The following is a 20,276-nucleotide window of genomic DNA, read 5'->3' on the forward strand; positions in this document are numbered from 1 at the left end:
ACACACACACACACACACACACACACACACACACACACACACACACACACACTTAAATCCCTATCGTCATGGTGACTAGGTTATTGCCACAGTGCTTGTTAAGATGAGCAGTTGTCACCAGCTGCTCTAAAGTTGTTGAGTGTCATGTTACAGGATGCATGCTGCGGTGCCAGCATTAGACTTGTCCTGCCTATTCTCCTTGAGATGTCAGTATATTTTGCTTGGTGATTGACCAACTTCCTGTGGGTTTATTGGGTTTGACAAAAAAGCATTTTCCTGACACCCAAACTTTATTTTTTTTAGTCATCATGAGAAACTTTCATTTGCTATTTGAGCATAAACTGTATAAAAAAGATGGACATAGCCACCATGACATCAACCGCTGGTTTCTAAGCTACCATTTTAAAGTCTGAAATTTCAGCACTGATGCTGATAGAGTCTGTCTTGTTTTATTTTGGCGTGAGAGGTTCTAGTGCTAGGCTATCAGCTAATGCTAGTATTTTTGGTACACTAGGTGGGCACACAACTGCATTGCAGGATGATTAGTTCAAACAACTGTATGTATGTACAAGGTCCATGGGAAAACCAGTCATCCTCAGATGAGATGATGTTCAGGAATAACACAGGAACCATCAAGTCTCCAGCCTTAGATTGAAAACTGCTGGAACACCAGTGTTCCCAAGCCACTGGAAAGCAAGATTTACATCTCCATGGACGGAGACGGTGCCAACCAAAAAAAAAGCCAGTCCTCTAAAATTGACATCTTCGAGCTCCACTGAAATTCGCAGCTCCCCACACTGACAAATGCCTTCTAGAGAAAAGTTTTATGGCCAGAAAAGACAAAGATTGAGCTATTTGACAATAACAGGTAGTAGTATGTTTTCTATTGCCAAGCAAGGTAGTGGCAGCACAATGCTCTGGGGGTGTTTTGCTGCCAGTGGGACTGGTACAGTCCACAAGTGTATGGAAGACTACCTCCAAATATATAACCTAAATGTAAGAGCTAGACAGTTAAAACTTGAACACAACTGGATTCCAACCAATTGTGCCAAGAAGAGTGATCAAATATTCAGTCAGAGTTCTGTTGCAAGCTACCAAAAGCATCTGGTCGAGGTGAAACAAGGCTAAGAAACTAAATATAACACTTAGCAGCTACCTGTGCCATTTATATACCTTCAAAACATTATTTTAAACAAGGATTTGTTTCAAACACACTTAATGTCACTCAAAATGAAATGGCAGTAATTTATTTTGTGTAAATGAGTGGATGTTAGCATGAAAAAAAGGACAAACAGGCATCTATATTTATAACATGGCTGTCATTCTTTATGATCCACATGTTTGAATTGGCCAAGATTTTATGCCGGATGCCCTTCGTGACAAAATCCTCCTCATTTATCCGGGCTTGGGAAAGTTTCCAAGATTACTGGTTTGTGGCTATGCTAAACATCATTGTCCTCTGTTTGTGTTTATGTAGGTGTGCGTCTGGACCGGGTCCGAGGTGGCAGACAAAAGTACAAGAGGAGAATAGATGCCGAGAACAGCCCATATCTACACCCTCAGAATGCCTTGCCACAGAAAAAAACATGTAAGTGTAAAAATAAAATGTTCTAATAAGTGTTAATGGAGTCATTTCTTACGGTTTAAGTTGTGGTTTGGGAGCCAAAACAGTCCACTAATGCTTTCTGTCATTTTGTCTGTCAAAGCACAAGCAAACAAAATTTTATTGCTTTATAATACAATTAATTTTCAATGTTTTATTCTAAGTGCTTATTTAAAGCTACCTCATTTTCAAACATCAGGTTAGCAGTGCATTCTGAAGTCAGATGTTGGAGCTGGGAGTGACGTCACTCCTGACATGAGCGTGCTCCAGTAGTAAAGCCAGAAAAGCAAGGATAAAGCAAAGTTTTTTAGGTTATTCTTGTCAACTAAAACTCAGCTAAAATCTAAAATTATATATAAAAACATTTTAGTTAACAGCAACACAGATAAAAAAAAAATAGGAAAATGCAAAACCTTAATGACCGTTCAAGTATCACTAGCAATGCAATGCTTGTTTTTTGCACTTTTTTAAACTTTTGCATGAGTGTGTGTGTCTTTTGTGTCGTCTCTTCAAAGGAAATCCTAATATCAATGAGATCAATTGATCAAAAGTTATGATATTAATAAACTCTAACTCATTTTAGTCTCTGTAGGTGGTGTGGTGGAGAACAAGGTGGTATCTCTGCTGCTGGTCGCTGAGCCAGAGGGCATCTTCGCCATGCCGGATCCCACGGTACCCGAGAGCGACATCAAGGCTCTGACCACTTTGTGCGACCTGGCTGACAGAGAATTGGTGGTCAACATCGGCTGGGCCAAGCACATCCCAGGTATGATTCCGGCTGGTCTCCCCTGCCTCACTCACTCTCCTCGCACAAGCACACCGCACACATTAGCTCCATTAAGTCTCTAATCAGATCAGTGGAAGGATTGTTCTGACTTGTAGCAGCCAAGACACTCACGGGAAGCCCAGAGGAGGGAGGTAATGTTGGCTTGGCTGCGTGTTATCTGTCCGTCAAGCTCCTGTGTGTGCGTGTATGTGTGTGTATGCGCCGTGCCCTTGCTGACCAAAGTGTACTCCTAATATATCAGCCAGATGAGCCGCGGCCACCTGGAAGTTTTAATTCATTTCCTGGGCCGCAGGCGTCTCCCTGTGCAGTCTGAATTATGGAAATCCTCCTGGCACTTGGAGCACACTTAGCTTCTCCTCTGACACAGGAACAGTGGAAGGATGTCCGGAGATTTGTTTTTCCTTCTTTGAATGCACGTGTAGAAAGCAGAGGGGAAGTGCATTCTAAAAGCTTAGTGGGATTAATACAGCTTTGTTGATGGTTGTAATCATGTGCCACAGAGGTATGCAGACTGGATCTGCTTTTGATATTGCAGGTTTAGACCCAGGAATGATAAAAGGAACACAATTCAGAAGCAGTTTACACACTTTGAGAGGTTGTTTCGGACCACCTTTCGATACAAGATGCTCCAAACTGGTGAAATGAGTTCTCATAATCCTGCAGCGCCTTCAAGAGTGGGATACTTTTGTTATCAGAGTGTACGGAGACTGCTTTAGATTGGTGCTGAAGTGAAAATGTAATAACTGTGGAAAACAGGGATGGCATTTTAGGCTTTATTTTCATTACTGATTGTATTTAATTTAGTCATTCAACTCATTTGTCAGAAAATAGTATTTAAAAAAAGACCATTAAAGCTAATGTCTTCAAAATTCAATCATCAGTACAAAAAAAAAAAGATGTTCAATTTGCGATCAAACAGAGAAAGTGGTAGTGACTCAAAGAAAAGTCTGTTCAATTTCATATTGACTGGCTAACAATCATTTAACAAAAAGGATAAGGCCTGCTAGTTGGACATTCATCCAAAAAATCCATGCTTTGCAGTGAAAACATATTTTGTTTTCCTTTATTTTAAGTTTGAGTCATGGTTCCTGACGTGCAAATACAGCATAGTGAGTTTGTGAAGGTGGAAAATTAACATTCAGTGGAAAAACGCAGTCACAGAAAAAAAGTTCTTGAAAACTGCAGGTTAACTGAATCATTATTCACACCAGCTCATCAGACAGAGTTTTATCATCGGTCTTGATTCTGCTCTTACATATATGTATATATACACATATATACATATATATATATATGTCCACACCCAAAACACGACAGGGGAAACACCTGGGATTTTTTTTGTTGATGCCTCATCTCTAAAATGCTTACAATACAAACAAAAACCCCTCTCTCACCTACATTCGCCTCCACGCTCGCCCCTACGAAGCGAACATGAAGCAATCATTTGAGTGTGTGTTGGTGTTTGGTGTCCGTCATCAGTGTTTCCATTGTTCTCTTATAATACCCACTCCCCCCACCCACTTCTCACCTCCCGGGGCCCCTGCTGTCTGCGTTTCTCCCGTTGTTTGGCTCTTTACTGTCAAGACAGATGGGAGTCCGATTGATGGGTGTATTTGTGGCCCTTTTGCCAGTGGAAGGTTTACTGGGAGAGCGGAGCAGCGGTGCACATGTACCTTGGGGTGGGGGGCTTTGATTTTTAAAATTCAATCAAAATGTCAAGCACATCTTAATCAAACTTCTGAAATGTCACAAAAAAGCTGTGAAAATATTTTAACTACTTCAGTCATATAACCTTTAATATGTAGATATATATATTTTATCTTAAATCACATAATACATGGGCTCCATTATTATTGTTATATTATATTTTTTAAATGGCATTTCACTGAATTCAGACTCTTGAGGCCCAACCTGCTGCTATGTATTCAGCACACGTTTCACTCGCTATAACATATCGTTAGATAAATTGATCCATGCTACTTCCACTTAAAGCTGGAGCCAGTTGGCCAAGCTCAGTGATAAAGAGTGGAAACAGGTGAGACCTGTTCAAATAATCTGATATTTTTAAGTGTGAATAAAAGTTACTGCTCAAGTCCCAACCTGGACACCACTCTGTTATCTAAAAACATTGCCCCTTTAGTGCTCAGCCTTCTAGACCGTGTCAGAGGCATCAAAATCACAGCGGTGATAAAGAAAAAAGCAGATTACAGATGAGATTGGCCAAAGAGGATATGACAAGCATCTCAAAATAAAAGACACAAAAAAGGGAAGAACAGACATGACAATAGGATCTTTTATGGAACAGGTTGCGGGTGTAAAAGATATAAAGAAAGCTCAGCTGACAGGAAACAAAGAGAAAATGTAGATTGAAGAGACACATGCAGTCAGAATAGGAGTATTTAAAAAAAGACTGGCCTTTCCTAGCAGCGTAATGGCCATGTCACATCAGCTCTGGGTGAGTGGCAGGACACACGGCCCCCACTGTTGAGAGAATCGGGGTCCTGGGCAAAGTGGCCCGGGCCATCTGAGTTCTTTGCCCAGGGGGAGGTGAGTGTGATGTGGCTACTGTCCTGGCTGTTCCCCCTCCTCCTTGTCTGCTCTTATCAGGCATATTGACAGTGATGTGGTCTGAAGTCTGAGGGCCGGACTGGCAGATGAGCTGGCTAAAGACCAACTGCCCTCTTTGTTTTTGGCCTTTTTGAGTCCGTGATGCAAGTTGGCTGTCAAATGAATATGCTTAAAGGGTGACTGTAGTGTGACTGTCCATGTGCTGTTGTTGATATGATCCAAACACGTGCAAGACTTTTCTCCTCCTTGTTGCCCTCGGTAAATGTTTGCCTGGTCCATTTAATGCATGATCTTTTCTTTTTATTGATGGTTTAACTTTACCTCAAAATCTATCAATATATTGCTTGCGATTTCATCATGCAGGCTCAAACACGTACTCGTGCTGGTCTTTCTCTCTGATCGATGATCCTGCGCCGGAATACTGATCCCTATTGGCCAATAAAATTGTGCACAGACAGCTTTTCCAATCAATCAGGGAGTGATAGTGGGGGGATATGGGTGCCACTGACGTCCCTGTACTGATTGTAAAGAGAAGTGGATCCTGATAACAATCACCAGTGGTGTCAAAAATACAAACACCTCCCACTCCGCTCCCTCGCTCTGTAAAATCATTCATTTAATTACAGTAAACGTGTGCAAGTATGTGTGTAAATGTAGGTTTATGCGGGGGCTGTGGGTGGGTTTAATCATACTCCTGTGGGGTGTAATTGTCAATCAAAGCAGGCACGTCCTACAGAGAGTAATTAGATTCACCACCTATTCACTCCCTGTGTCCTTTGTAATGCCCTTTGCCGTGTGGCCTTCCCTTGTGTAAAATCATTTTGTTTTATGCAAATTCTCTATCATTGCTTATATTAATAAGCATGGATAACCAGGTTTATGCTAAGCTGAGCTTCACAGAAAGTAAGACCAGAATGTATACAAGCAAAGGACTTTATAACTAAGAGACAACTCTAAACGTTAGCTTTGTCTAATAACAATATAACAATGTGTCATCACCGTACAGTTATGTATAATAGGGATGGAGCTCTAAAGACGTGAGAAAGAGCATTTGGTGTTTATCATTGCAGGGATGTTTATTATAGATTAATTAAATTAGTTTAATGAAATAGGAACGCACTTGAAAACACTGCAAGAACTCCCATAAGTAGCCTAATCCCACTGTAGCCTATTAAAGTCCTTTTGTGCGTCAAGGCTCAGGACAGGAAACAGGAAAGAATTGTCTTTGACAGTAAGAACCACACAGTGAACTTTATGTTAAATAGATGTAGTGTTTTGAGCTCTACAATACAAGCCACATTTACCCCTTTATGCACACATTCATACAATGATTTAATCTATACAGGCTTAATTTATCATATGGACACACACTCACACTGTTGATGCATCAGCAATTTGGTGTTTAGTATTATTCCCAAGCACTCTTCAACACAAGGACTGGTGGAGCTGGACTTTCAACCAGTGACCCGCTTTACCCTCTAAGCCAAAGCGATGCAAGTCAGTGTTATCAGATTCAAGTCATGTTTTCATAAAACTGGTTTCATTAAAGTGAGAAATTGTGTTATGGCCGAGATCTTTACATTCAGGATAGACAATGATCTGCAATTTCTGTATTTAGTGCTGGGATTTAAGATCTGGTTGAGTTAAGAGATCTGTCGCATGTTGCACAATGCGGAAAGTCAAAATTTTAAATAGTGGTTTAAGGTTGAGTCAGCAACAAAAGGAAATTGTGAACTACTCCAGTAACCACCCTTCCAAAAAACTTGAGGACTAGGTCAAAGGAAGGATGGATCAGGCTAAACTTTCAAAATTCTGGATCCTGTACTTCAGCTCAATTTTCAGTTTTATTTATATAGCGCCAAATCACAACAACAGTCACTTCGAGTTGCTTTATAGTGTGAGGTAAAGACCCAAGAATAATAAAGAGAAAACCTCAACAATCAAATGACGCCTTATGGTGAAGCACTTACATTAGGAGGGAAAAATCCCTTTTCTAGGAAGAAACTTCCAGCAGAACCAGGCTTGGGGAGGGGCAGCCATCTGCTATGACCAGTTGGGGTTGAGGGTAGAGAGACAGGACTGAACTTCCCATTGCACAGCCTAATAGCATCTTCCATTAGACCCTCTCTGTCTGTTAAATACCCTCCTCATTCAAGCTCAACACTCAGTTTATGAAGGAGGTTCATTTTTGAGTTTTTTCTGTCACAAGTCTCTATTTCCATCCAAACAAGTTATTTTCACAGACTTAGGAAAGTTCCTTGTCTTGTACAGGCCTTGTAAGACTAACCATGACATGTGAGCTGACATGTGGGAAATCTTTCTTTATTCTCTCTCCTTTCAGGCTTCCCTTCGCTCTCTCTGGCGGACCAGATGAGTCTGCTGCAGAGCGGCTGGATGGAGATTTTGATTCTTCGAGTGGTGTTTCGCTCGCTGGCCTTGGAGGACAAGCTTGTGTATGCTGAGGATTACATCATGGATGAGGAGCAGTCAAAGCTAGCTGGCCTGCTTGACCTCAACAATGCTATCTTGCAGCTGGTGAAGAAATACAAAGCCATGGGGCTAGAGAAGGAGGAGTTTGTGGTACTCAAAGCTATTGCACTTGCTAACTCAGGTATGAAGCTTCTTATTATGAAGATTGGCCTCTGAATTTGTACATTTCTTTTTACAGTAAAACTTTTTAATTTCTTGACATAGCTTAAGATCTTACTTTCATCTCTCCTAATAGACTCGATGCATATTGAGGACTCAGAGGCAGTGCAGAGGCTCCAGGATGTCCTTCACGGAGCCCTGCAGGACTACGAGACCATCCACCACCTGGAGGATCCTCGGCGAGCGGGCAAAATGATCATGACCCTTCCACTTCTCCGTCAGACAGCTGCTCGTGCCATCCAGCACTTCTGCAGCATCAAGCAGGACGGTCGTGTGCCTATGCACAAACTCTTCCTCGAACTTCTAGAGGCTAAAGCCTGACCTGAACGCAGACAGCCATTCGCTTCGTCCTGCAGGGGTTAGCATGTGAGGAAGTGAAGGATAACAGGTAATCGTGGGGTTTCACGCCATGTTTTTTTGTCCACATCAGTTCGCATTTGACAGTAAAGTCTCAAATTTGCAAGTGGCAGGAACGTTTTTTTTGAAGCCACACCCTTCCTTCCACCAGTGAAATATTAAATTAAAGCGGAAAAGAAAGCTGTAAAACCGGCAAGCTGTGTCTTAGTGACAAGGCCGTTGTCGTCTTTGCCGTTTGTGACACCGAACTAAGAGTGCTGACCCGCTTCAAAGGATGAAGACAAATGGACAGGTGGCGTTAAAAGCAGAAGAGTCGCCTTCTAGAGATATCTACGGTTACATGCCAAACTTAGAGCTTCTTTTCTCAAATGACCACATGATACTTGAAAATCCTTGTGGATTACTTTATTCATCTCGAAGCCTGTAAAATATGCATTCTAGTGCATTTAGAAAACCTACTATGACTTGGGTTTTGTTTGTCCTTTTTGTATAGAAAAGGTATACATGTCCTAGGAGGTACTAGAGTAAGTCTTGCCAAAGAGTAGAGACTCATATTATTGAATAATACCAGCAAATATCCACAGTAATATGATGTGGCCTGTAAGGCATTCACATAAACCTTCATCCCTGCTCTGTGGTTTATTGCAAAAATATCTTATAATATATATATATACATACATATCTACTACTTTCATACATCAGTGACTAAAGTGAAGCAATTAAATGATCAGCACCTAATACAACAACAACTGATATCTGGAGTTTAGAGAAAATTTCAGGGAAAGAGTATATCATGATGCAACTGAAGTGATATTTATTTAGAAAGTGGCTCTGCTCTTTTGTTATTTTTCTTTTAATAAATGTGGCATTAATGAGCAATTGCAGTGGATAATGATTTTTGTTTTTAAGATTTTTAAATGATATCATTGTAAGATAATTTTTTACCAGCTTCTCTGCTACAGCACTGATACCAACATCATATCATTAAAAATGAAAGACAGCGTGATTAAACGTGGAGTCTGTACTTGAAGATCATAATGTCGTAGAGCTGTGTAGACCCATAGATATAACTTTAACTATGTAAAAAATACAAAAATGAAAATAAATAATGGCTGCCATACTGTATAATCTGGATTAGGGAGGCGCTCGATGTCTTTTCTATGATAGAAGTCTGTGTAGGATCAAATTTGTGCACTACTTTTCCTTTTAGCCATAAAGTCTGGGGAAATTGGTGATGGCGCTCTGTTAATCTGTTAGCGTGTTTTGTGTGAAGAGTCGTTTTTCTGTCTTTGTTTTCCGCACCTGTTAAATGAAGGGATTAAACTCGGGAAGGAACCTCAGTACACGGAATTAAAATGTCCAAGTCTTGCTCTTTATTTAACTCAAGGTACTGTGACACTATAATGTGCTTTTTTTGTGATGAGAAAAACAGATGTAGCAGCAGAATGGCGGTTTAAATGTATGTCGTATATGACTTGCTGTATATACATCACGTCTTATGCCAACAGATAATGTCTAAAGATGCAATTAAGCTTTGTCTGGATGAGCTGTGCTGTGCTATTTCATTCTCAGGTGGATTTTTTTGGGCAATAAAGATGATCCCCTTAATGCAAAAGCTCATATTATCCGTGTGTCCCCTTCTTCCTCGATAAAGCGAAGAGGGGTTTGAAACAAATTCATTAAGAGCTGGTAAGTGGGTGCGGTCTATTCCGTGCAGTCTGACAATGGACTGTCATTTTCAAGCTGGGCCCATTATGGCACATTTAGGCCATCTGAGCCCAGTTGGAAGGAGATTTATAATTAACAGCCATAATGTAATGAAGTCTAACAGTGGCCCCAGAGAGTGCTGGTCATCAGCTGCCTGTTGAGACTCATAGAAGTAGAGGCATTTAACTCACTTCATCATACTGTGATCCTTACAAAACAAACTCATTATTATTATTTTTTTGTAACACTGTTTCACTTTCCATTATTTAGCATTTAATACAGCAGGAAAAATAAGGTTGGGCTAGATTTACAGTGTAGTCTATTATATTCACCTTGCAAAGTATGTCTATTAGGTGTGTGATGGCCAAATCCACAGCTGCACAATTCATATACACTCACTGGCCACTTATTTAGACACAGATGTTTTACAGCCTGTTAACACAAATATCTAGTCAAGTCAATGGATTTAGGCATGCAGACTTGGGCAAGGCAATCTGCTGAAGTTCAAACCAGCACCCGGAAGTGGAAGAAAGGTGATTTAAGTGAATTTGGGTTGAGAAAATGTCCAGTGAGTGGCAGTTCTCTGTGAGAAAATGTCTTATTGAGGTGAGAGGAGAATATCCAGACTGCTTTGAGTTGATAGGAGTGCAGCATTAACTAAAAAATGGCCTGTATTTGTATAGCGCTTTTCTAGTCCCTAAGGACCCCAAAGCGCTTTACATATCCAGTCATCCACCCATTCACACACACATTCACACACTGGTGATGGCAAGCTACATTGTAGCCACAGCCACCCTGGGGCGCACTGACAGAGGCGAGGCTGCCGAACACTGGCGCCACCGGGCTCTCTGACCACCACCAGTAGGCAACGAGTGAAGTGTCTTGCCCAAGGACACAACGACCGAGACTGTCCAAGCCAGGGCTCAAACCGGCAACCTTCCGATTACAAGGCGAACTCCCAACTCTTGAGCCACAATCGACTAAAATAACCAGCTGTTACAACCAAAGTAGGCAGAAGAGCATCTCTCAATTCATGAAGTAAATAGGCTACAGAAGCCTACAACAGGTGCTCCAAGTCACACTGGCTCACAGAATAGCAGAAAATGTTTGCCTGATCTGATGAATCTAAGTTTCTGTTGTGACATTTGGATCGTTGAATGAGAATTTGGCGTTAACAACAGGACACCATGGATCTATCCTACTGTTTATCACAATTTCAGGTGGTGTAATGGTGTGGGGAATATTTTCTTGGAACACTTTGGGGCCCTTTGAGAATCATTTAAATGCCACATCTAACCTGAGTATTGTTCTTGATCATGTCCAATTCTTTATGACCACAGCGTGCACATCTTTAGATGAATGTTTTGCATGTCTTTGTCTCTGTCTGTCTCCCCTCACCCCAACCAGTCTCAACAGATGGCTGCCCGCTCGTCCCTGAGCTTGGTTCTGCCTAAGGTTTCTTCCTTTTAAAAGGGAGTTTTTCCTTCTCACTGTCACCAAAGCACTCACCCATAGAAGGTCATCTGATTGTTTGGGTTTTCTTGGTTTTCTCTGTACTATTGTGGGGGTTTTACTTTACAATATAAAGCACCTTGATGCAACTGTTGTTTAGTGTTGTTGTTTGGTGCTGTTTCGTTGAACTGAATTGCTTCCAGGAGGATAAGTCATGTCACAAAGATTAGTCACCCAATCTCAATCCAGTTGAGCAACTTTGGGATGTGGTATAGAGGTAAATTCACATCATGGAGCTGCTGACAAATCTGCAGCAGCTGTGCATTGCTATCATGTCAATAATGACCAAAATCTCTGACAGGTTTCCAGTAACTTGATGAATCTGTGCCTCGAGGAACTGAAAGTGAGAACGTCCAACCAGATACCAAGAAGCTGTACCTAACAAAGTGTCCAGTGAGTGCAAATATTACATCAGAATTCCAGTAACAAGATAAGAAGGAGAGGCGACGAGGAAACGAGCGAGGAGGAGGCAACGCTAAACCTGAGGAATAAAGATGGATGAATTGTGAGAAAGACAAATCAGAATCCAAGTGAAGCCATTTGTCCTTTACCCCTCCCTGTCTGTCAGCAGAAGCCAAATAATCTCCTCATTTATCTGGGGTTAAAACTCACAGCGCGCACAGAGGGATTTGCAACAAGCTGGAGATTTTTCACACCATCAGCCGTCAGTAAGTGAGTTAGTGATCTTGAGTGATATATCCCTGTATGTCCCTCTTCTTAAATGAGTTAGTATGTGTCTAGTGGCCGTGTCGCCAAGACGTGCTGGTGATGGATGAGGCTCTAAGGAGATGGGCTGTAAAAAAAGGCTGATTCTGGCACTCAAGGGTGAGATCACTTCCTCAATAAAAAAGCATTGTCCCGAATCATCACAGCAAGGTATGAATGCTGATTAGGGTATTAGGCGAAAGAGAGCTCCGCTGTAAAAATAAATCAAATGAGCTGCGAGTTAATGCAGAGGGTCCCTCTGATACAGAGCTACGGTGTCTACGACCGGGGCCCAATGGCTTCGGATACAAAGACAGCAGTAAATAATGAGTAATTATTCCAAGTCCCTCATTGCTGGATTACAGGCAATGTCTTACACTCAACTAACCCTGCAAGGGCTTCTCTTAATAGTTGCTCTGTAATGGCCGCAGGGAGGCATCGTTTTTAAGGCGTTATTGTCCTTAAGAAAGAAAAATATTCATGGAGAGTAATTATCACACTTTCTTAACAACGAGCTAAAGACAAAATGAGCTTCTGTGTCCTCGTAACAAAATGACAGAATTATCCAAAGGTCATTGAAAGAGCTGTATTTTTTAATGGATGTTGGAACTTTTTTCTAGATAAATGGTAAAACTGACGTAAAACAAAGATTTCATGATACACCTGATACACACTGGGAAATGTGGTGGTAAGTTTTTCTTCAAATGCTCTTAGTGTAAGAAAAAGATTATTAACGCACTGATTTTATCTAACTGATTGGTCACTGGACCGTGACGACTTCCTTCCTGCGCTGTCACATAGTCATCATCTATCTAGACATGTTAAAGGTGAGCAGGTGAGAAATTTCCCTTCTTTAGTAGATGAAGTGAAAGCAGATGGTAGTTGTGGCAGACTGTGTACAGATCATTCTGAGGACTTTAACAAGTAGGTAGGAAAACATATGACACTGATACCTGCATCAATGCATACATCCAGGATACAACAGGGGACCATTTTCCATGTAGAATTTAAGAGGAGGAAGAAGAAAATAGAAAATAAAAGATTTCATGCAATCCTCTGGAAAACTGTTAGTAAAGTTATTCCTGTAGCTCTTTACTGTCAATCACCCCATCACCTCCACCAAAGCAGGCTGAACACCTGAAAAGTTGAAGGTCACTTTAAGACTTTGTGCACCAGTTTCTCCAGCACACAAATCGAAGGGTTTAGTTGATCTTTAATATCATTATTATTATTATTATTATTATTATTTTTAAATAATGAGCATACATGTGACAGGATATGCAGCTGTTCCAAATCTCACTGCAGTGCAATAAAAAACTATGACTGGGTGTGAGGTAGGTTCACTCAGGAAAGGGCAAAGCCAGCAGTAGCTGCCTAGTGCCATCGTGTGGTCATACAGGATATTGCACAGGTCAGTAAGTTTACGTTATTCTCAGAAATATTTGGAGCTCATATTACAAAGTTTTTTCTTTACAAAAAAATATTTTAGCTTTCCCCCAAAATGGTTATAAGTATATCCATTCACCCATACTCTTCCACATATCCGGTCCAGGGATGCAGTTGGGCTGGACAGGTCGCGAATCTGTTGCAGGACTAACACATTCATGCCTACAGCCCATTTAAAATCAGCAGTTAACCTTACGTACATGTCTTTCAACTGCGCCAGCAATAACATGATGATGCATAAAATTCAGTTAAACAGTGTAACTGAAACTCATGCTGGCCAAAGGCCCCTTATGAGCCAGACAGTGTGTTATCCTTTAAATCAGTCACTGACAAAAGCTGCTTCCTTTTGAGTAATCAAAGTAGAATTAGTGGCGTAAAGGGCATACGATAAAAACAGAAGTTACCACATTACAGCTTTATCTTTAGATGGGTTTCTTTTTAGTCACTATTATTTAGCAATAAAGAAAAAGTGAGTTTTCCACCCAAAATTTAAAGAGAAACTCCAAACGTAAGATGACCGATTTCACTTGAAAATAAACTGAGCAAATATTATGTACAGTTTCCTCTTGATGCACACAAATAACCAAGTTAAACTCATACTGGTTCCTTTTTTGAAGCACAGATAAAATTAAAAGGTTTTTTTTAAGAGCACAACTCCCCCAAAGGGCAGGGCCTACAGTAAAACTTTGATATTTTTATTGTAATATCAATATGTCAGCCTGTTTTTTATTGTCATTGTGATGTCTTAGTGCATCATATTGAGAAAATTAAAAGTGTTGTACAGCTCTCTCTGTGGCCTTTCATATGATATACAGGACGCTAAGGTCACGCTTAAATGCTTAGCCAACCTAGGCACCCATGTTCCCCATGACCTAGTATGTTGTTTTGAAATTTAAAGAAATTCCATAAAAAATTGTAGGCAATATAAAGTTTTTACTGATTTTCCCACCAATTTGGATGTGATGTTGATCTTTCACCTAAAGTAATTTGGTTGGAGCTGTTGCTGGTATCTACCATCTCACAAAATTTGAACTTGATAGGTTGAAAACTGTGGATGCCAAACTGCTAACAAACATGCAGAAAGACAAACAACTGGAGCAGATTACATATTTGGAATATAGACATTCTTGTGTCTTACACTATATTTATTGTGTTCATCCTCCACATTTGAATACTAGCTCTTCTGTTGGAGCTTGTCTGGTGTTTGTTTCTTATTACAAAGATATATTTTCAAAGTGCAACTATTAGCTTTTAGTGTAGCTTAGCTTAGCTTGTATAACTATTCCATCTGCCATCAGTTGATATGAGTGTCCATACTTACAGACAGGCTGTATAAGAAATGACTCACACTAGCAGTACACTGGAGGATCAGAGAGGTGATATGCTAACATGCCTCTTCAGGTGAGCTGAAACCAGACACCTGGCTGTTACCATGGCACCGCTGGGGGGTTGATCGGAGGTGGAGAAGGACTCAAATGCAGCTTTTTTCAAGGCTTCTTGAGCTATGATACTAGGCGTTTTGTCTTCCTCCTGCTGGCTGGGATTAATTTCAATTGAGTGTTGAGTCCTGAAGGGAGCCAGTCAGCAAATAAAAGTATCAGATGTAAAATAGCGATGGGTGGACAGTGGTGATCCTAAACGCCTGGCAGGTCTTTGCCCTTCTGATCGATGTGTCACACAGCGAGGGGCTGTCAGCACCCCCCGCCACAGGCCGAACAACGGACATCAGCACCGGTGAGTCCCACTTCTCCCACACAGCACCTTTTTCCACCGACCCCTTCATCATTTTTCACCTGCTGTCAGTTTGCAGTGAGTGTCTGCAACATCTTGGGCAGAAATAGGCTGGTACTGAATGTTGGAACATGCTGGAAAACTGCATGAAATATTGCACATGTTATGCTCGTTATACAGCATCTTTTTGCCTTCAGGGGCCTACCTGCAGTATATGCTCTTTAATCCACCAATATCCACTGCCAGTCATGGTCTCTGTTAAAGTATAAATGGAATGAAAGTGTGGTCTTTGCTGCTTACTCCGAAGGTTAGAAACTAGGCCAAGCAAGCCGGAGTGTCTCCAGTTACAGTGTTATCTCTTCCTCGGCAAGCATCTGATCATCTTTCTTTCTCTAAGTGTTGATTTGTGACATGCAATCTAAACCCTACATGATAGACTTGTATGACCCTACAAGTCATAACTGTGCATACTACGCTCTTACTTTATCTGTGAATCTTTCATTTTATCATCACTCTTGCTTGTATATTCAGATGATATCTGCAAAATAAAAAAAGAGACTATAAAGACTAATGAAGACAGAATAGCTTTGTGCAAAATTACCATAATACATAGTGCCTTTATGGTATTTACTGATTTATCATTCCAGATTCACCAAACCCCACTCCTCTTGTAGGAGGAGGAGGAGGAGGTGAGAGGGCAGAGGGAGGCCAAGAGGAGAGGCAAGTTGTCCGGGAACTGTGGTTCATTGTAGTGATGGCAGGCATTGCCCTACTGCTGCTCGCCATCGTGCTAGCTGTTGTGCTTCATAAGGTAAGATACAGCATCTGTGTTACTGTGTGTGAATGGTGGCAGACTGATTTTACTAATTGCTCTTTCCATTATTAATAAAAACGTGCATAAACTGCACGATAGACAACTGGGGCAATCATTGCAACCATTAGAAAGCAGCTTAAACCAAACTTTCCATTCCCGCTCTTCATCATGGCCTAGGCCCTGAACAAACCCCCATTCAGCAGAGAGAGACCTCCATTGGTGGCCCTGCCCATGCAGAAGAGGAGTCCCATGGCTATCTACCCACCCAGCAACTCTATGTTGGTGAGGGGAGATCTACTCTAGTTTCTTTTTGTCTTATCGCTTATTCAACATTTCACTTACAATTTGTAAGTGAAACTGTACGTGTCTCAGTAACCACTGGTTACTGACTGCAGCTAGCTAGCTGTGTTTGACTTATTCACCAGGGGTCACCAAGGCACCTAATATTTATATTATGAATGACACTCATGACTTTTCCTGATTAGACTTTTTGCCAGTACAACTGTATAAACTACTATACTACACTATAGTGTGATATACTATATATTTTATGCTATAGTATATGATATGCATTTCGTTGCCCCTGTACCTGTGTATGTGCAATGACAATAAAGTTGAATTCTATTCTATTCTATTCTATATTGTTTAGTTTCTATACTATATTACACTATACTATACGTTTTGTACTATAGTATGCTATGTTATGCTATAGTATATTACATTGTTTATTCTCTATACCAGCGGTGCCCAGCCTTTTTGGGCCATGAACCAGTTTATGTCCGACAATATTTTCCGGCCTTTAAGGTGTCGCGGATAAATACAACAAAATAAAACCACTACCAGTACCAAAAAAAAAAGGAAGATTTAATGATAACACATGGGAAAAGACCCAGGGAAACTGAGTTAACGATAAAAATGATAAAAAAAAATTAATGATAAAAATGATAAAAACCCTTAAAACCATACATATGTATGTAAAACCATACATATGTATATAAAACCATACATACGGTATAAGATCATTTTAAGTGTGATGAAAAGTGAATATTATATTTAAATACAGATGTGGATTTATATACATTTCTTAGATAATAAAATGTGGGCTGTTGCGAGCATAAACTTTGAATAGAACTGATGGGCAATCAATACTACTATATTTTCCAAGGACGTATGCCATGCTGTCTGAGTTATTACCAGCATACACCACTCAAATTTAGTTGATGGGTAACATTTGAGTGTTTCCTTAGTATTTATTCTTAGTAGTTTCTCTGCTTAACTTTATTATTACCAATTTATTAAAGAGGTTACTGTGTTATAAGTTACAATGTATTAAGAAGGAGACTATTTAGCAAATAAGAAAGGATTGCTAGTATTTGTAGCCCATAAAATACATTTATTACATTACTCTCAACTGAAAAATTCTCTCATTCATTTCCCCCAGTTTGATACTGTACCTGACACAACAGGCTTCTCTAACAGTGTAACGCTCAAGGCCTTCACCATGAAGATGGAGGTAAAAGCAAATGTCTAATCTACATATACGAATACATTTTTATTCTCTATGCAAGTGATACTTAGCACTTTTTCTGTCTTACCAGGAAGTGCTGGAAGCTAAATGTGAGCCTGGAGATGAGGATCCTCCACAGGGTGAGTTGGGCATCCTCAGTGTGAACTCCCTGAGGCGCAGCGTCAGCCAGGTGATGGATGGGAAGTCACTCACTGGAGACGATGACGTGTGGGATCCCAACATTTCAGGCCATGACAGTGGGATGGTGAGAGATCCCAAAAACGTATGCTGTGCCTGTTTAAACTGGAAGAACTAAAGGCCTTTTGCTACAGTCACAGCAGAGGAATGTAGTATGTTATATACTGCTAACCTATGACCTTCTCACTCTGCACATTCTTTACATTTGTCCACAGAACTGTAGGTATTTAAACACTCACAGGAGAGACAGACTTGCTTAATAAGAAAAAAACATATCACTGGAAATATGACTATTTCCTTTAATAATCTCCATTCTTCTTCTACAGTTTATGGATGATGAAGAATTTGTTGATACAATCAAAGGTTTCAGCACAGTGAGGAAGGAGCACACCATGTTCACCGACACTAACCTGTGACCTGGCGGCAGGGCCGGCAACATCCTGAACAAGACTCTTAAAATGCTTAAATCCACCCTTTTTCATGTTCAGCTAAAGCGTCATAGCAGCTGGCTAACAGTTCTCTCAAGATGAGCCACAGCTGCAGTAAAGAGGGGGGGAAAGTATGAGGAGCCCAATGGGATTCGTGACAAGAACAGTGGAATAACTCTGTGAAGGAAGGAGAAGGGAACTGTTCTGACATTCAAACATTACAGAGTGGAAGGTGGAAGCAGCTGCTTGTGTGGAAGGAAAACTAGGACACGTCTGACATCACCACTGGACACACAGAATTAAAGAGAGAAAAAATCAAAGATACAGACACATACGTTTGTTATTTATATCAAAGCTTTCCTGCCATTTTCCGCTGTAAACCCTTTGAAGTCATGCTGTATTTGGATGCTCTGTTAAAAAAATCTCTTATTTAAACCTTGGCATGTTCATTCAACTTTTTATGTCAGTTTTTCCCATATTTATATATCATAAACATATCTCAATTTTTTTTTAATTAACTTTAACACTTCCAAAGATGAAGTAAAGGAAAAAATATCTGGAATCATTAAGAGAAGCATTACACTATAAGAAGGTTTTTCCTTCCTAGGTTCATTAGTTACTATTAATTCTTAGTTATTATTAATCTCTGGCTCTCTCCCAGGGCGAGTCTTTTGTTGTGCCTCCCTCCCCTGACCTCCAAACTGGTCATGGCTGATGGCTGCCCCTGGCTGGTTCTGTGGGAGATTTCTTTCTGTTAAAAGGGAGTTTTTTTAATGTGGCCCTGAGAAGCCAAACGGACTGGAACACCAGCAATAAGAAAAACGCTGCAAAAGCACACAAAGCACAATGGAAATAGGAAACACGACAAAAGAAATAGGAAAAAACAGATTTCCAAAAGCACAAGGGAAGTGTTTCTGGGGAGGCTATAAAACGACGGACCAGTTGCAGGAACCCAAAACATTGTAGGTGTGTTTTATCATGATTCATATAATACTGATGACGGATTTTTAGGCTAATAGTTAGGCTAACACTCTTACCTCTCATCTTTTCTTTCTTCACAAAACCGATAGATCCTCTACTTCTTTTAAGTGTCTCCCAGCGCGATTCTTATTGCATATTTTGGTTCCTGCAACTGGTCCGTCGGGTTATTGTCTCCCCAGAAACACTTCCCTTGTGCTTTTGGAAATCTGTTTTTTTCCCCCTCCTATTTCTGTTTTCTTTTCTTTCTTTCCCCCCCCCTATTTCCGTTGTGTTTTGTGTGCTTTTTCCTTCCCACTGTCGCCAAGTGCTTGCTCATTGGGTGTCATTTGATTGTAGCGTCTTTACATTCCAATAAAAGCACCTTGAGGCGACCGTTGTTATGTTTTAGTGCTAGACTATTTCTTGCAATTCTTTCACAAGCATAAACTCCTGTTTTCTGTTTTCTATATTTCATCCTCATACTTTGACATCTTATGTAGACCCATGGTATTCTTTTTTAAATCTTCCCATTAAGTTTTTACTTCCTCCAGATTTGGGAACAACCAAGGTCTTTTGCCAAAATCTATGTTGGACTGTATAATTCTAACGGCTCTCTCGTTGAGGACGTCTTTCCTTTGAGTCAGCAAAGTGCAACAGCTTGGTGAAGTCTGCAGGAAGTCCATTTTGCATCTTGCATATTTAGGTCTGTAAAGGTATTTGTTTTGGAAATTTAAATGACAAGTTTGTTTTCTTGGAAAAAAAAAAAGTAAACGTACAGAAATGTGTTTGGAGGTGTTTCATGAATCCACAATGTTCAGCTATTAAACTGAAACAGGTCTGTAAAATATAATTGACTTGTTTGTTAAAAAGTTGTTTAAAAAAGAAAAAAAAAAGAAAAAAAGCTGAATGAACAGCCTCTATTCAGTCTTTTTTCACCATTTGGGAGAAAGCTCCGGTCGCCCTGGAAAGAGCTGCTTGCACGTTTGCATGCATTAGAGGGTCGTGATGGAGGAAAACGCTAGACTGTCTTAGTTTTATGACTTTCCCATCTATGTTTTCACAGTGATAACATTAAACTGGTAAATATGAGTCATTCATTTCAGGTGAATTTCATATTTTCCATGAAATCCAAAGCATGATTCCCAGATCAGGCTTCCTCAGCCACACTTCCCGAGTTGCTCAACATCAAGCAAACAGTCATGTGAATAATTTCTACATCATATTGGAAAGTTTTTCAAACTTGATAAAAATGGTCTTCCTTGATATTCAAATACACAGTTTTGACACAGCAGTGACTTAATATG

General features: G+C 40.4%; 2 protein-coding genes across 6 annotated transcripts in view; both read left to right on the top strand.

Annotated features, from left to right (window-relative positions):
- The window catches only part of LOC102294499 (estrogen-related receptor gamma), a 33,259-nt gene extending 23,677 nt beyond the window's left edge, over positions 1–9,582 (top strand). For 4 of the 5 annotated variants that reach the window (XM_014337821.2, XM_014337807.2, XM_014337813.2 and 1 more), the window contains exons 5-8: positions 1,478–1,588; positions 2,187–2,369; positions 7,300–7,569; positions 7,684–9,582. In XM_014337821.2, coding sequence (XP_014193307.1) covers positions 1,478–1,588; positions 2,187–2,369; positions 7,300–7,569; positions 7,684–7,928 — 809 coding nt within the window. In that variant the 3' untranslated portion in view covers positions 7,929–9,582. The remainder of the gene's footprint in view (positions 1–1,477; positions 1,589–2,186; positions 2,370–7,299; positions 7,570–7,683) is intronic. The other variant, XM_005914295.3, reaches the window with a different exon arrangement.
- A 4,709-nt stretch (positions 9,583–14,291) lies between these two features.
- si:ch211-57i17.5 (usherin) lies at positions 14,292–18,897 on the top strand. The gene is made up of 6 exons (XM_005914294.3): positions 14,292–15,068; positions 15,713–15,876; positions 16,057–16,161; positions 17,321–17,392; positions 17,478–17,651; positions 17,911–18,897. The coding sequence occupies exons 2-6, from the start codon at positions 15,820–15,822 to the stop codon at positions 17,998–18,000; spliced, it is 498 nt and encodes a 165-aa protein (XP_005914356.1). The 5' UTR covers positions 14,292–15,068; positions 15,713–15,819; the 3' UTR covers positions 18,001–18,897.
- The last annotated feature ends 1,379 nt before the right edge of the window (positions 18,898–20,276 follow it).

This window comes from Haplochromis burtoni, unplaced genomic scaffold, assembly GCF_018398535.1.
Source record: "Haplochromis burtoni strain Fernald_Lab_line unplaced genomic scaffold, NCSU_Asbu1 Contig_8, whole genome shotgun sequence".
NCBI lineage: Eukaryota > Metazoa > Chordata > Actinopteri > Cichliformes > Cichlidae > Haplochromis > Haplochromis burtoni.